Below are 15147 nucleotides of genomic sequence, written 5' to 3' on the forward strand. Positions count from 1 at the left end.
GTGTGGGGTGAGCAATGGTACTTAGCTGCCAGCTGGGGTTAAACCACAACACTACCACAGGCGTCAAACTTTCCCGGGCATTTGGTACATAACTGGAGAAGAATCTCATTAATTTAGGATTCCTCTCATCATCAGTAACAGAAGTTTTATTTCAAAATTTTATTTTAAAGTGTTAAAACTGAGTCATATTTTTATTCTCAGAATACCATCTTCCTTTTTTTCAAGAAAAAACACATCAAGGTACTTCAATCAACATGTATTTTAGACAGCTTTTATGTTCAAAATAAAGGCTACTAAAAAACCAGAGTGCACAGCTCAGTTCTTAAGACTCCAATTTTTTTCTACAAACACATTTAGTACATTAAAACCATAGATTGAACATTACCCTTTTGAAAAATAAAGTGTTTAAAATTAAATGAGAGTTTTCCTTGTTTGAGTGAAGCCATGCTTATATTGAAGATTCCTATCTAGCCTGCAGAGCTCCACAACTTAGAACCATTAAACATCATTACTAGCACTTCATGAAAGCTTGTCTTCAAGTTAATTTTTGGAAGCATTTTACTATTTTGTGTATGGGCAGTGGTTGTCTTTGGTTTCGGGGTTATTTTTGTGTTAGTTTGGTTTGTTGTGGTTTGTTTTTTTCCCTATCTCTTGAAGCAGTTGTTTTGGAAATAACCAGCATTTCAGTGCTCATTGATATTAGGTGTTTATAAAAAGCAGTCATTATTTTATAGAAAAGTATTTTGTAACTAAGGTGGCACAGACTGCTCCCTAACCTGTGTGACAAGTTCGGGAACAGCACACAATAAGGGATTTCACAAGTCCTACAAAAAGCTTGATTTTTGAGAGAAATAGCTCAAGGAAAATTTTTTTTTTTGTAATTATAAAGTTTATTAATAACCTTTCCAATATTATGAAATTTAGAAAAAGTATTTAATGCAATATCCAGATTCTTCTTGAACTTGGACACAGTAACTTTTATTGTAAGTCATTACACATACAGACTGTAACTCAGTACTGGAAGAAACTGGCACTTTCAACATAAAAGAAAGCTCTATGTTACACAAGTGAGTCATAATCAGAAGCACATTTTCAACACCTTCTTGAAATACACACCAAAATCTCGTGCTCTGCATGCTGACAGAACGCAAGTAAAAAAACCTGAAAAAAAATCACTTCCTGTATTAAAAACCAAACAAAAATGAAAACACCCCTCCCCCTAAAAAACCAAACAAACCACAAAAACCCCACACAAATGTTCCCAAATAATTCCTGCAGACCTCAATATCTGCTCATTATAAAATGAGAAGTTTCCCACTACATACTAAATAAAGTGAAGGTCATGGCTTGTTTCCTTAAAAATATTTGGCAAAATGAAGACATATAAGAGAGGGGAAAATGTCCAAGTAGAAAAGCTAGGGATTTTTTATTCAGTAGTCTGCAATGACTTTTTAAGGCCACTAAAACACTCCAGAAAACAAAAAAAGTAAAAGTCAAGGAGGATAAGATTCTTGTTCTGCAGTTTGAAATTTCATGTGTTTAGAAACATGCACGCACAACACCTCACCACCACTTTAATTGCATCTCTGCTCTCTACAGTTCAAGGACATCAATATCTTGCTGTAGCCTCCCTCAAAAGCAGCACCAGTGAAAAATCACAAGAATGCAAGTGTTGTGCTCCCCATGGTGCAAGCCCTTTTTGGGAAGCTAGCTTATCTCACAAGGTGGTGGTAAAGAGACTCTTGACTGTTATCCAAGAAAGAGAATATCTGCCACAACTCAAAAAGAGGCAGCAAAAAGTTGTATCAACTTCATATGTGAACTTAGTCACTGCTCTTACCCAGCAGGGAAGACACTCCGAACAGCCCTGCCCTTAATAATGCTGCTGTTCACACAGCTGAGAAAAGACTGGTTGAGTCAAGAACTAGGTCTTTTAATGTGAAAGAAGGTGTCTTACCCCAAAAGTAATAATTTAATAGTCTAGCAGGCATACAAAGACCACAGGAGCTTTGTTATGACACTGGATTTTCAAAGCTTGGCTAGCTCCCTTCACCCAGACCCTGCAGTACTTGCTTCACCTGGTTCACCTTTTCCACCCTTCCAGGTCCCTGTTATATAAACATTTCTCCTCACAGCACCAAAAGGTCACTACACTTTCTGCTCTCTACGGCAATACCAGAGTTTCAGAAACAAAGTCAGGCATTTCATTAGAACAGTGAATTCTGAAAGACAAGGAAAGAGGCACAGCAGGCAACTACAAGCATTTTTCCTAACAATATAAAGCATTAAGTCTAAGGAATATTGCTAGAGGACACAATGAAGTTCTCATAAGGTTAGAGTAATTTTTGCTCATATTAAAAATTTCAATGAACCTCGTCATTTATGGCTTTTATCAATGTGAATGATATCTGAACAGAAGCATTCTTTTTCCAACCTCACTTTAACACGTAACTATTACTTTTTATGAAACACTTTAAAAGTTGTGAAATTTCTTGAGTTTATTTATCTGATTAAGATAGTAACAAGGTAAGATTTAAATGAAAAACAAAATATAGTTTACTTGGGGGGAACAATCTTCCAGAAATGAATAGACGAGACACGACTCAACTTCTGAATCTATCCAGGCTCAAGGTCTAACTTCTGTGGGAAGAAACTACAACAGTAGTATAATAAAATTCATGTATTTTAGTATTAGTAATAGTAGATGTCTACACACACACACACCATCTTGCTCCGTATTTAACTGTTACCATCCACACCTTGAATTTAGTAAGACTGATCAACTGCTGATACACAAGCATGGTGATGAGAATCATACTACTTCCGAATCAACATGAGCCTCATCAGTTCCTACATGGAAAGCCAGTGGAGGAAAAAACTCTGAAGTACTTTATCTTGCATTGAAAAAAGAAAGGTAATATGATAACTCACATGTTCCCAAATTCTATTAGCTAAAATCTACTAGGAAGACAGAAAGAATTTAAAGAATACTTTTCTATAAACTCCCAACAAAAATCATCTTGTCTGATTATGCTACATTTCAGGACAATCTTCAAAGATTTTACTTAGTATGTTAGAGCATCTACATTTAGGCAAGACTGAAGATCTAAATTTCATTTAGTATTTTTGAAAGAAAACCCAAGAAGCTACCTTTATTCCCTTCCTCACCTGTCCAAAAGAGACTCTCTCTACCCCCTCAAACACACACTATGTTATTTTTCTCAGTACCATGGCATATTCCTGACATTGAAAATCAGAAACACACTTCAGTCCAGATCTGCAAAAGCCTTTCCCAGTCCTATCTTCATTTTCTTTTAAGAACAGAATGCTATCACATTCAACTTTAACAACAGGGCTGTCCACCAGGGACTAGGATAAGGTCAAATTCATTTCCAGTTGTCATCAGAACCAGGATATGAATTAAGCCTCCAGAAATGTATTAGTTGAGGAACACACACAGCCCTCTTAAAGGTTTCTCTCCCTCCCCCTCAGCGACAAGCATGGATTTATAAAGAGAGAAACCTCTACAGGCACAACAGGTTGGACATAATGAAGCACTGTTTCTATAGTCCTCTAGGTACCAACTTGAAAGGATGCTTCGCTAGTACCAATGATTGGAGAACACTTCTCCAGAGACCAAAGAAAAAGTAATTCAATTTCAGTTGGTGAAAACTAGTATCTAGGAATGGCTGTTTTATAGACATTCTTTTTAGCTTCATATTACAGAAATGAATCAAGACTATATTAATTCAAGAAAAGTCTTATTACCAAAAAACAAAGAACTTACTTGTGTTACTCACAATGAACTCCCCAAGCTTTCTGATTAGCACAAAAAGCAAACAGATAGCAAGCCATCTTAATGCTGCTGTTTCTTTTCTTACTGCTCCATAAACAATGGAAAAGGGGAAAAATTTGAGGCATCGTATGAAATAGAGTTCAGGAATACAGACTCAGAAAAAATTCAGACTTAGAAAAGACAGCAAGTAATATCCAAGACATGTAAAGTGATGTAGTGTTTCAAGTTAAGCCTGGGAGGCCTTACATCTTTCATATTATCATAATGCACCTTAAAAAAAAGGTTGTTTTCCAATACAGAAGAAAGGCAAAGAATTTGAGACTCACCTAGAAGTGAGAAAAGCAGAAAAAAATTTACCCAGCCTCATTCCACTAAGGCAAGAGAATGGATGATATTCCAGTGAAAAATAAAAATCCCACTCCCCCATCCTTCCCTAATCTAAGAGGAAAAAGAGCACTGCTGTAGGAGTTGACTAAGAGCCATACCACTACAGTTCTCAGCTGAGGGGGGAAAAAAAACCAAGGAAAAAAAATTCTGTCTTTGAGGCAGGCCAAATAACTCTGCATTGCATATCTTATTCACACCAACAGTCTTCAGTTAAATAAGTCAGATTTTAAGCAAGACCTAAGCAGTGAGATTACTCCAAATACAGCATGAAGGGATAGCATCATGTATGCACTGTACAGTAAATCAGAGGCCAAGTGTTTGGTCATTATCTCAAACATTTGGTTGGTTGGTTTTTGGTTTGGTTTTGCCGTTTTCTTCTCTTCAGGAATCCAAATGAAACGTATTCCCCACTTTTACACTGTTTTGTACTTACTGCTGGTAGTAGAGACTGCATGTTCTGGTTGGAGTCAGCTATAGTGGCTAGGTAAACCAAGTTTGTATGCAGCATCTGCTGGTATCTATCAAAATAAAGCAAAACAAATCTTAATTCACTAATACAGTAACATCAGAATTTACTCTAATTCCACATATGTACAGAAAGCTACCTATGCTAAACAAGACTCAAGACACAAGAGTACCATTACTACGAATCTTAAGCCTCTCCCTCACACTTACCTACTATCCAATCTTTCCCAATGTCTCCATCAAATCTATGCCTATCTCTACTACTGTCTTGGTATAAAAATAATGTAAAGCTGGGTGACACTAGTTTCACCTGTTTCACTTCCTGCCTTAAACTGAATCACCAGAAGACATATAGGGAGTGTGCTTGTGTCTGGTGTAATTTCCATCACAAACACTAGAGAGCTTTTTATTATGTCCTCATATTCAAGATATCATAGATTTATGTCAATTGTGACCACATTTCAGCAGGATGCCAAGCTTTCAAAGTTTGCTAAGGAATAATTTTTCTGCTAGAGAACCACAGTCCTGATTCTTAATATCTAGCCCACAGTCACAAAAATAACCTTGAAAGCTGGAGCGGATTACAAGTACATAACTATAGGCTTGTGAACAAAAGTAGTCCCTTAAACCAAAAGCATTTATTATTTATGATCCCACTCCTATTCCCAGACTACCAGTTCTCTTGGCAAGGGACTAAGATGTCCTATCTGTCCATATTTTTCTGATTACATGGGTGCCATGATCACCTCATGCCAGAAAAGAGCAATGGGAAAATAACACTCTTTAACAATTCACTCCTTCTATAGTTCTCTCAGATCACTCTCCAAAGGCACCACTAGAAGCAAGTCCATATCGGATATTTTGGCAAGTCAAACTTTTAAAACAAGCCAGTTTGCTCTTGGGCAAGTGAAAAGCAGGTAGTTTTCAAACATGCCATGAGGAAGCAGAAAGGCCCACTTTCCTACATGATTTTGAGAATAGCTCAAACAAAACTACCTCTCTCCAACAATGGGAAAAGATCTGTTACACTGTCCTAGTTTGTATGAGCACCATCATCGTGATATCGACTTGCAGTAGGCAAGTTGCAACATTTCAGTGACAGAAGTGATACTCAAACAGCAAATAAACCCCCCCCCACACATAAATTTTAAGTATAGTATGTGTAGCAATACTTTTCTTCACAGCACAGGTGTCCTGAAACGTAAGCTAAACATCAAGAATGGTCATCTAGATGGAAATTCACCCAGTACACAGTAGATATGGATTAAGGTCTTACTGAGAGCATTCAGAAGTCTTTCCTTTGTTCTGATAGTCCATTATACACTGAATGAGATGGTTGTTTTCATCCAACATCTGAAACAATAAAGAAGAAGTTTGGAGTAAATTTCACGTTCTTTTTGGAAAGAAACTGAAGGTAAGTTTGAGTCTTGAGTCTTGCTCCTTGTCTTAGTTTTTAAAAGCAACAAAAAAAAAGTTGTTATCCAGAAAATTCTGCTTCACCAATTATTTATAGAACACTGTTTTGCTCCCATATTCCCCCCGTCTGATGAGTTTCAGGGGTTTTGGCTGAAGGGTTTCATAGCACTACTATCAGCAGCTACATTTGTGAAGCATCCTGGTCAAATAACAATGCTGATTCTGCACCAAATTCTTAGAAAGTTTTAGAAGTTTTCTGCATTCCTTCATTTGATTGCTAACAAGAAATTCACTTAAAAGTCTATGCCCCAAGTTTCCCTTCTCCGTCTAAAGCCTGCAACTGCTTATAAATTTAATTTAAAAAGGCACTGAAATTGTTATTGATGAAAACTGAGCTGACCAGATTTGTTCAAAGCAAATGTGCTGGAAAGCTAGGCCATATTTACATGGAGAATGTCTAACTAGCTGCATTTTAGAAATATTTGGTATAATGGTGTTACAGTTTAGGAATGGTATTCCCCAGTTTAGCGTTCCCACTGAAACACTCCAAACCATGTACCCTTCTCCCCTCTAGTGGGGTGGAGGGGAGAACTGGAGATACAAAAGGTTAAGATCACCAGTTGAGATAGGAAAAATTTACTGGAAACAGCAGTGAGATAAGAAGCAAACGGGAATAGCAAAAATACTAATAATGGAGGGTACAAGAGAGGCAAATGATTGCCATACAGGTGCTCACCACATGGAACCCCTGACAATATCTGACCACAACACACTACGTGACCCCTTCCCCCATCCCCCATCAAATGAAGTGAGGTCCTACAGAATAATCTCCAGGTCCACACTGTGATCCCTCCTGGCTGCTGAAAGAATTAATCCTGTGGTGGCCACAAACAGGACAAATGGGCACAATAAATCTATTATACTTCAGAAGTGTCCATGAAAATGAACACCTGTTAATTAATTTTCTGACCAAAAAAGAGTAGTGCTAAAAATCATGGGAAATGGCTGATTTCACAACTTTCTACAAGAAGTTCATGAAGTCAAGAGTGTTTCAAGCTCTGTAAACAGGAAAAAAAAGCACAACCTGGTCTCCTACAGTGCATGTGCCCACACTCATCTTTCTAGCTCATGCTCTGCACTCTGATCAAGCAAGATTCAGCAGAACCATGGCTAATCTGAGCCACCAGCCAAGTTATCCAACTCAACTGAGTGCAACAGAAAATTTACTGCCAAACACAAAATCTTCCATCAATTTACTCCTTTGCTTTCTCTCACTGGAAAGCTAGTTTAGATCCTTTACCCAGCTGCTTAATTTCACAAAACTAACAGAATCTTAAACGTCCCAAAGATCATCTCCTTCTAAACATGGTTGAAACTAGCCATGACTAGGCTCATCCTTCCAAAAGGAAAGCACAACATCATTACACAACCTTTATTTCCCAAACAAATTCTAAGCGAGGGGAAAAAAAAAAAGAAGTACTGACACTTTTTCTCCTACCTAATCCAGCTCTACTGTGAAAAGAGTATGGAGCCAGAAACCGTATGCAGTCTCCTCAGGACTTCTATCCATGTAAGAATGAGCCAGCCAGACAAGTTTTCTTAAACTCTAACCAGTAATTTACCAGAATGGACTAGAATTATCCCAGTGCAAGTATTTTGCCTGAAACTGCTAGATCTGGAAATGCATTTGTTAAGCACTAAACACAGACATAACTGCAGTACTTTCAGCTACTGTGTGAGCCTCAGAAAACAAGCAAAGCTACAACTGCACTCTGAGGAAGATCACAGACCACTGCTACACTGGCACATGACACATGTACTAACTTTAAGTTTTATAAGAAACACAATGGCCATTTTCACAAAAAAAAAAAAAAAGGAGAAAAAGGAGACAATACCTTTGATACCAAAGTCTAATGGAGCACTTGCAAAGGAAGCTGTGAATCAAGGCTCGCCTCAGAATGTCTCCCACAATCCTGAGGAAAGTGGCAGATTCTTAAGGCTTATCAGACAAGTAGACCTTGAGATTGCCCATTAGATGGTTGCACTCTTCACTACAGCCATGTAAGCCGGACCTCTCGGGGAGGAAGGGATGGATGGGAGGGCAGGAATGCTAGGACTAAGAGGAAAGGGAACAAGAAGGAACATAACTGTTTCCTAGATGGGACTGCAAACAACTGTTTTATACAAGTTTAACTGAGTGCTTGCTGATAGAAGATTCAGATAGTTATAAACATCTACCATCAAAATACAATCTCGTTTCCAGCTGGATGAAGATACCTTCAGGGCTTCTGACAGATCAGGTACATTACAAAAATTTTTCAGCTTTAACACTAGGATTTTGCTAGCACACCACCACTGAACTAATGGTTTGACTATAGCACATAAAAAACTTAAATCGTCTGTATTCCCCATGTGATCTGAAGTCTCTACTGACTACCTTTGTGCAGATTTCCACCCAGTGGATATGCATTTTTCATCTACAATTCCCAAGCATCAACTTCTCCAACAGTAGCCTGGAGGTCCCCATTATAACTGGGGTCTTCTCTGACGTCCATATCGCTGCAACACCTACTTTGTTGAGGCTCTAATCCTTTACTAAATCAGACATTAGCTCTATCTACCCAAAAGACTCCCCTACGCAAAAGGAGCTGGCAGCAATCTGAAATCTGTTTGATCCACGGCCATCCACACCAATGATGGTGCGAGTCTTCAGTAAAGTTTCCAAATACCACACAGCTAGCAGTCAACTTGAACATGCTCCTTTGTTGCTGCTGACACAAAACACTGTGGATTATTATAAATCCTGTATGTCCTTTTTATTTCATCACTTTAGAGAGTTAACTTGCTCCCTCCCACAAAAGCTGAAATGGAGTCGTCCGGAGCCGCTGTCATTGGCTCCGACCGCAATATTCTTCTTCAATCACACCTAAGGTTCAGTGGGAGGCAGCCTTAACTACCAGGCCGACCAAGTTTGGGGAACTGGAGCCGCCGCCTACCCCGCAGCGCTCGGAGTCAGGCACAGGGTCTGGAACAAGCCGGCTGCGGTCCCACTCCCAGGGCCCCCCCGCAAGAAGGACTTACTCAACTCCTCCGCTTCCAGGCCGAATCCTCTCGGGTTAATTCAGGCCCGCGGGGCAATCGGGGCAGCCCAAGTGGAGGAAGTAAAATGAGGGCTGGAGGGCCCAGGGACATCGCCCGCCCCCGCCCTGCGCCTCCCGCCGGCCCCGGGACCCCCCAACAAGTGTCCAAGCGCAGAGAGAGGGGCAGCGCCCCGCCGGGGCCGAGCCCGGGCACAGCCAGCGCTCCCTAGCGCCGGCCGCCTCCCTTCCCCGCCGGGGCCTCGGCGCTCCGGGCCGCAGCCGCCCCCGTTCCCCGCGCGGCAGGAAGCGGCAGCTGCAGCCCCCGGGGCCGCCCGGGCCGGGCCCTCCTCCTCGCGCCCTCCTCACCTTCTGGATGGCGGCCGGCGTGATCTCCCCCTTGCCCCGCTGCCTCGGGGCCGCGAACGCCACCGACATGTCTGGCGGGTGCCGGGAGGCTCCGCGTCCGCCCCCGCTCCCGCCCGTTCGCGCGCGCGCCCCGCGGACCCAGCAGTGGCGGCGATCCGGGAAGAACACGGCGCGCGGGGGGGCGGGGGCGCGCGCCCGGTGGGACGGCCCATCCCCATCCCGCCGGAGGAAGGGCTTAAGGAGGACCGGCGCCTCCTCCCTGCTTTTCCCCCTGGCGAGGGGGCGCCTCGATGAGACCGTGGTCCTGCACGGTCCTGCAGAACAACGGGACCGAGAGCCGACGCTGAGTCCCTTCGAACGTGACCCCCACACGCAGTCTTGTCACGCGCCTGTCTTGGCGACCCCCCTTTCCCTCCGCGCCCTTGGTACATTCCTGCCCAAAGCGCCTCATAGCAGAGAAATGGTACGGCCGGCTGGGGGGGCGGGGGGGGGGGGGATGGTGTGGTGATAGTGCTGTGGCGCGCACGTTGCAGGGGAGACGCTCGGGCTGTGCCGGGCGGCAGTCTCTGCTCCCCCCTCTGCCCAGCGCCGCAGTTGGTTGCACCCGGGCAGTCCGCTCTGGCGGCAGCGCGTGGCGGGGCGGGACGGGACTGGAGACGCTGAAGGGAAGCGCTGGGAAGGGGCGCGGGAACTGGTTTGGGGTCTGGAGCATCTGTCGTGAGGGGAGACTGCGGGAGCTGGCCGTGTTAGTCTAGAAAGAGACGATTCACTAATGCATACAAATATCTCGCAGGCGGGTGCCAAAAGAGTGGTGCCCAGCGATAGGACAAGGAGCAGTGGCCATAAACTAAAACACAAGAAGTTTCCACTTCAACATGAGGAAGGACTTCTTTACATGGGGGGTGGCAAAGCACTGGAACAGGCTGCCTGGGGGCTTGGGGCGGTTTTCCCCGATGAGCTGGCCGGCTGCAGCTTCCCTGCTGTGAAACAGAGCAAGAAGAAGCTCCACATTAGGCTGCCACATTAAATATAAATTACAGACGCTGGAAGTGCTGAAACCAGCCTTGATTTGTTTCAGTGCAGCCAATGGGGGGAATCTCGGTGTCGCCAAAGAGCCTCATGAACGAGTTTGCAAAGTCTAAGACAATTTTTGGAAGAATGAAGAGTCGTAACGGGTAATTGGTACAGGGACATTGGAAGTCCCCATCCAAAGCATTTTAAACCTGCTTTTTCCCGGGCACACCCATTGCTCAGCCTGTGTGCATTCCAGCGCCACGCTGCAGACTGTGGGTACAGAACTCCTTGCCCTTTGCCAGCTGATGCCTGCCCTTGCAGCTGGCAGAGGCGTGCGCTGCCGTGGCTGGCAGGACACTCGCTACCCGGGGGAGGATACCACAGCCCACGCCACAAGACATGAATCTTGGTCCTTACTCTTGCACTGCTTGCTCTGTTGCTCAGCTGTTGCTGGCGGAAGGCCCTGGCTATACCCTCCAGCCCTAGCCGGCCCTTTTGGTTACAGCGCACATTGTCAGTGGCATCCATGGCCACCCCGTGGCTGTGCGGCTGCTTCCCAACTGGCATGCTCTCTCCTCGGACTGTGTCTAGGCTGGCTCCTGTCCCCAGCCCCATGACGATTACTCTTGCTGGCTCTGCTGTCCGAGGGCATGCTGCAACTGCCCATCACCCCCTGCTTTTTTTCCCTTGACAACCAGTTCCCAGGCTGCTGGCTCCAAGCTGTTGTTGCATTCCTACAGCATCCTGCTCCCCAAGGGCTCACCACCTGGGCCTGATGCTCTCTGTTACCACAATGGCACTTCTTCTGCCTTGTCTCTTCAGATTATACAGGACCCTGAGTTGATGCTAATCTGGCTTGCTTTTCTCTGGGATATATCTGTGGCTCAATGCCTTGCTCTGTAGGTTATGCTAAGATGGAGCCATGCCAGCATGTCCATTACTTTGTTTTTCTAACCACTTCAGTCATCACTGTGGTCCATTTTTTGGTCTATTTTGGTCCCTTTTTTTCTGTCTCCTACGCACTTTATCATCATCATCATCATCATCATCATCATCATCATCATCACTATAATACTTGTAGGAAACCAAAAATAAAAAAGGAAGATTTGAAGAAACCGTATTTTTCTAGATTTGATAGGCTTCATGGTGATTCATGGTTATTGTTACATGGTCTTGGAGTGACCTCAGAGAGTAACTGTTGTAGTACCTGTGTGTTCAAATTGGTACTTTTTAGTTACTACAGACAGCAACAAAGAACCCTACGAATGAAGGATGCATGATGGCCATGGCCAAATCAGTGTGCAGAACAACCATCTCCTACCCAGATAGTAACAGAATTATGAAGACTTATTTTTTCAGTATATACTTGTCCCTGGAGAACCGGTGAGGTCTCTGGAAGTGTCCCAAGGCTGCAGGCATAGCAAATGTGTTCCCATGAGATACACTGGGAATGCCACAAAATGTTTTTCTTTTTCCACAAGTATGACATGTAGATGTCATGCTCTGGTCACCTGACCACCTTGTATAAAGCACTGGAGTGTCTTGGTGATTGCAGTGTTTGAGATGATGTGGGTTAGATGCCAGCCACATAAACACTGCTCTTAGGATCTGAATGTTCCATTTTGTTCTTCCACACTTTCAGGTTGGCTTTGAGTTGAGAAAAAAAAATAGGTTTGTGGGATGCCACAGGTGATGAACCTTAAAAGGAAAGGAGTCATTTCCCATTGTATTTCCCCAAATGGTCCAAACGAAATATATGAATTTTTTTAGTACATTCCTATTTCCATGCAAAATACAGGAGAACAGTGTTTGGAATTCAACTCTGTCAGTTTTTAGAGGGAAGATATAAGATCATTCATTCAGAGTCACTAAAACTATTTCTTTTCCTCATTTTGTCTGAGGATTAAATTAAATCCATTTTTTTTGCCATTTGCAATGTTTTTTCATTCATATGTTTAACATTTTGGACTTCCAGATTCATAAATAGCAACAGATCTAAAGAAACACTGAAAAAACCCGAGTCTTACAGCTCTATTTTTTTACCATGCAAAAGGAAATTCACATTCAAAATCAACATTTAAGTAATGGCACAGATGCATACAAGCAGGGAAATAGATAGCTACAATAGAAATGTGCCACATGTCTCAGAACACATAACCACAACAGGGTGTCTTTTATGACTTCCTTAATGCACTGCAATATGCCTACATATCAAAGGACATATGGTATATTTTCCCTTTAATTGCACATTTCTTTGCTCTTGTGAGTTACTCACAACCTTAACATTATTTAATTGTAATTTAGATGCATAAATCTCAGTCATCATCACGAGTTTCAAATGCAAATATGTTTCAATGAGATGTGCTTCCACCTCTATTCCAACTTCCGTCAGTGTAGTCTTTGTTTTTTTGTTGATGTGCTTTTGAGTATGTGATATTTTTTGGAGAGAGAAGAATGCAGACAGAGGAGGATCAGTCCTTTTCTGAAAGAATATTTCCTGTGTTTCCAACTCGTATTTCTTAGTACCAAGTTGTTTTCTGCCACTTTTATTATCTGAATTTCCATAGAGTCATGGATATTTCCATCCACAAGGAGGCAGGTACAGAATGCTGATTCAGCAACATTTTCAAATGTACATTTAAAATTTCAAAAAATTAAACCTAATACTTTAAAAGCTATATATACAGGAAAGAGGACAGCAAAGAATTTCACGGTAGTACCACTTGCTTAAAAATGTTCATGACTAAAGGTCTTGGTATGAAAGATAAGAATTATTCCTATTAGCCAGGTGTTTCTTAGACAAAGCTTTTAACATCTTTTTTGGTGAGAACACCTAATTTTGTGCACTCACTTCAACTGACAGAAACCCACCCACTTTCTATGCTATAGTAAGGATGATAGCTCAAGATCTACTGCTGATAGATAGGACAGTGGTGAATTTGAGCCTCTTTTTCAGGGCAGACTACTTTTTCATCTTCAAAGGAATAAAAAAATGGGGGGTGTTTATGCTGGTGTTTTGTAACATCAACAATACCATCAGGTAACAGAGCAGGTCCCAAGGAAGAAGGGTCTTTCGGTAAATGAAAAAGGAAGATGGCAAAAGGAAAAAATGCCATTTTTGGTGTAGTATTTCTTTACCAACTGAACTTGGTGATCTCATAACTTCTCTGGGATTTTCTACATGCCCAGTCTCTGTGTCAATTCATCTTGTGCCAAAATGAAGCTTGCACCTGAAGGTCTGCCTATGTAAATGGTTGATGTTCAAATTCTGTTTATTTAAAACGCAGTAATTTGTTATCAAAATACACAACAATATCAGAGTGGTTTTTAGCGTAAATGGTGCTTTTTGCTACCTGAAAGAGATGACACTAACAGGATACATTTGTCTTGAATTTATTCTGCCAGCTTCTTGCCTGGGTTTTTATTCCCCAGTTTTGTCACTTCTATTCTGCATTGACTATTGTATGGAATAATAATAAAAAGTAGCACCTGAAATGCAACCCTATAGGTTCCTGTATAAAACAAAGTACTCAAACAGCACTGCATGCTACAAGGATATTGGTGGCTCTGCCATATTCCAGAGAGGCAATAACAAATGCAGAAAAAAAAATCATTGGGATGCTAAACTTTTATTCTACTACCTGTCATTTTAGTCTGCAGATATAAATATTTAGAATAAATAAGCTCGCAGCAGGTTCAGCAGTTTGCACTAATGGGAGTAAGTGCAATATCTGCGGTGAGAAAATCTTTCCATGTCCTGATTTTATTCTTCAAAAGGGAATCTCCAGCTACTAGGAACATATGCTATAAATAAAAAATAGCAGAACATCTAATCTAAGCCTACTTAGAGCTGAAAATTCCTCAAGTAGTCTTAGAGGTTAATATTTTATTTTAAGGCACAGGAGCAAAGTGCTACAGTTCACTAACTTCTTCATTTTTTGAATGTTGAAAGCAAAGCAGAAAAGACAAACATGAGAATGCACTGCCAAGCCATGCTGAAGAAAAGGCAGCAATGATCTTGACGATCACTGAACTTTCATATCTGTTAAAAGGCAACACATTTGCAGTGGAGAGTCATACTGTTCTTTTGGGGACTCACTTCTGCGTCATCTGCCTTCTCTCCTGCATCTGCCTTCTGAAGACTCATAACCATGAAGGACAGAGGAGATGACTGAACAACTAGAGGGCAGTACTTCCACCTTGTCACAAGCCCAATCAACATCCTGAGGGATTATAGAAAGTGCAAATTATGTCGAGTGCAATTTCCTTTCCAAGAGTCTGATCCCGTGAGGTAAAGAAGACCCCCCCTCATTCTGCTGGCAGTGCTCTTTCCAGTGCTGTCCAAGATGCTCTTGGCCTTTGTGTCAAGGGCATGTTGCTGGCTTACACCCACCTTGTCCACCAGGACTTCCAGGTGCTTTTTTTGCAAAGTCATCCCTCAGCATGAGCTGATGCATGGCATTGGTCCTCCCCAAGTACAGGACTTTGCTCTTCCCTTTGTTGAACTTCATAAGGTTCCTGTCTGACTATTTTTTCAACCTACTGAGGTCATCCAAGAGCGATGGTGTATCAATAATTCCCACTCTTGGAACGTCTGTGAACTTGCTGAGGGTCCGGTTCCCT

General features: G+C 42.3%; 1 protein-coding gene across 4 annotated transcripts in view; it reads right to left on the minus strand.

Annotated features, from left to right (window-relative positions):
- SS18 (SS18 subunit of BAF chromatin remodeling complex) overlaps positions 1–9691 on the minus strand; it is a 49692-nt gene extending 40001 nt beyond the window's left edge. For 2 of the 4 annotated variants that reach the window (XM_039548989.1, XM_039548988.1), the window contains exons 1-3: positions 9511–9690; positions 5925–6001; positions 4617–4701 (exon numbers count right to left, since the gene is read on the minus strand). In XM_039548989.1, coding sequence (XP_039404923.1) covers positions 4617–4701; positions 5925–6001; positions 9511–9579 — 231 coding nt within the window. In that variant the 5' untranslated portion in view covers positions 9580–9690. Of the gene's footprint in view, positions 1–4616; positions 4702–5924; positions 6002–9145; positions 9230–9510 lie in introns of those variants that run through there. The other 2 variants (XM_039548987.1, XM_010396399.2) reach the window with 2 other exon arrangements.
- Between the last annotated feature and the right edge of the window lie 5456 nt (positions 9692–15147).

Source organism: Corvus cornix, chromosome 2 (assembly GCF_000738735.6).
Source record: "Corvus cornix cornix isolate S_Up_H32 chromosome 2, ASM73873v5, whole genome shotgun sequence".
In the NCBI taxonomy this organism is placed as follows: domain Eukaryota; kingdom Metazoa; phylum Chordata; class Aves; order Passeriformes; family Corvidae; genus Corvus; species Corvus cornix.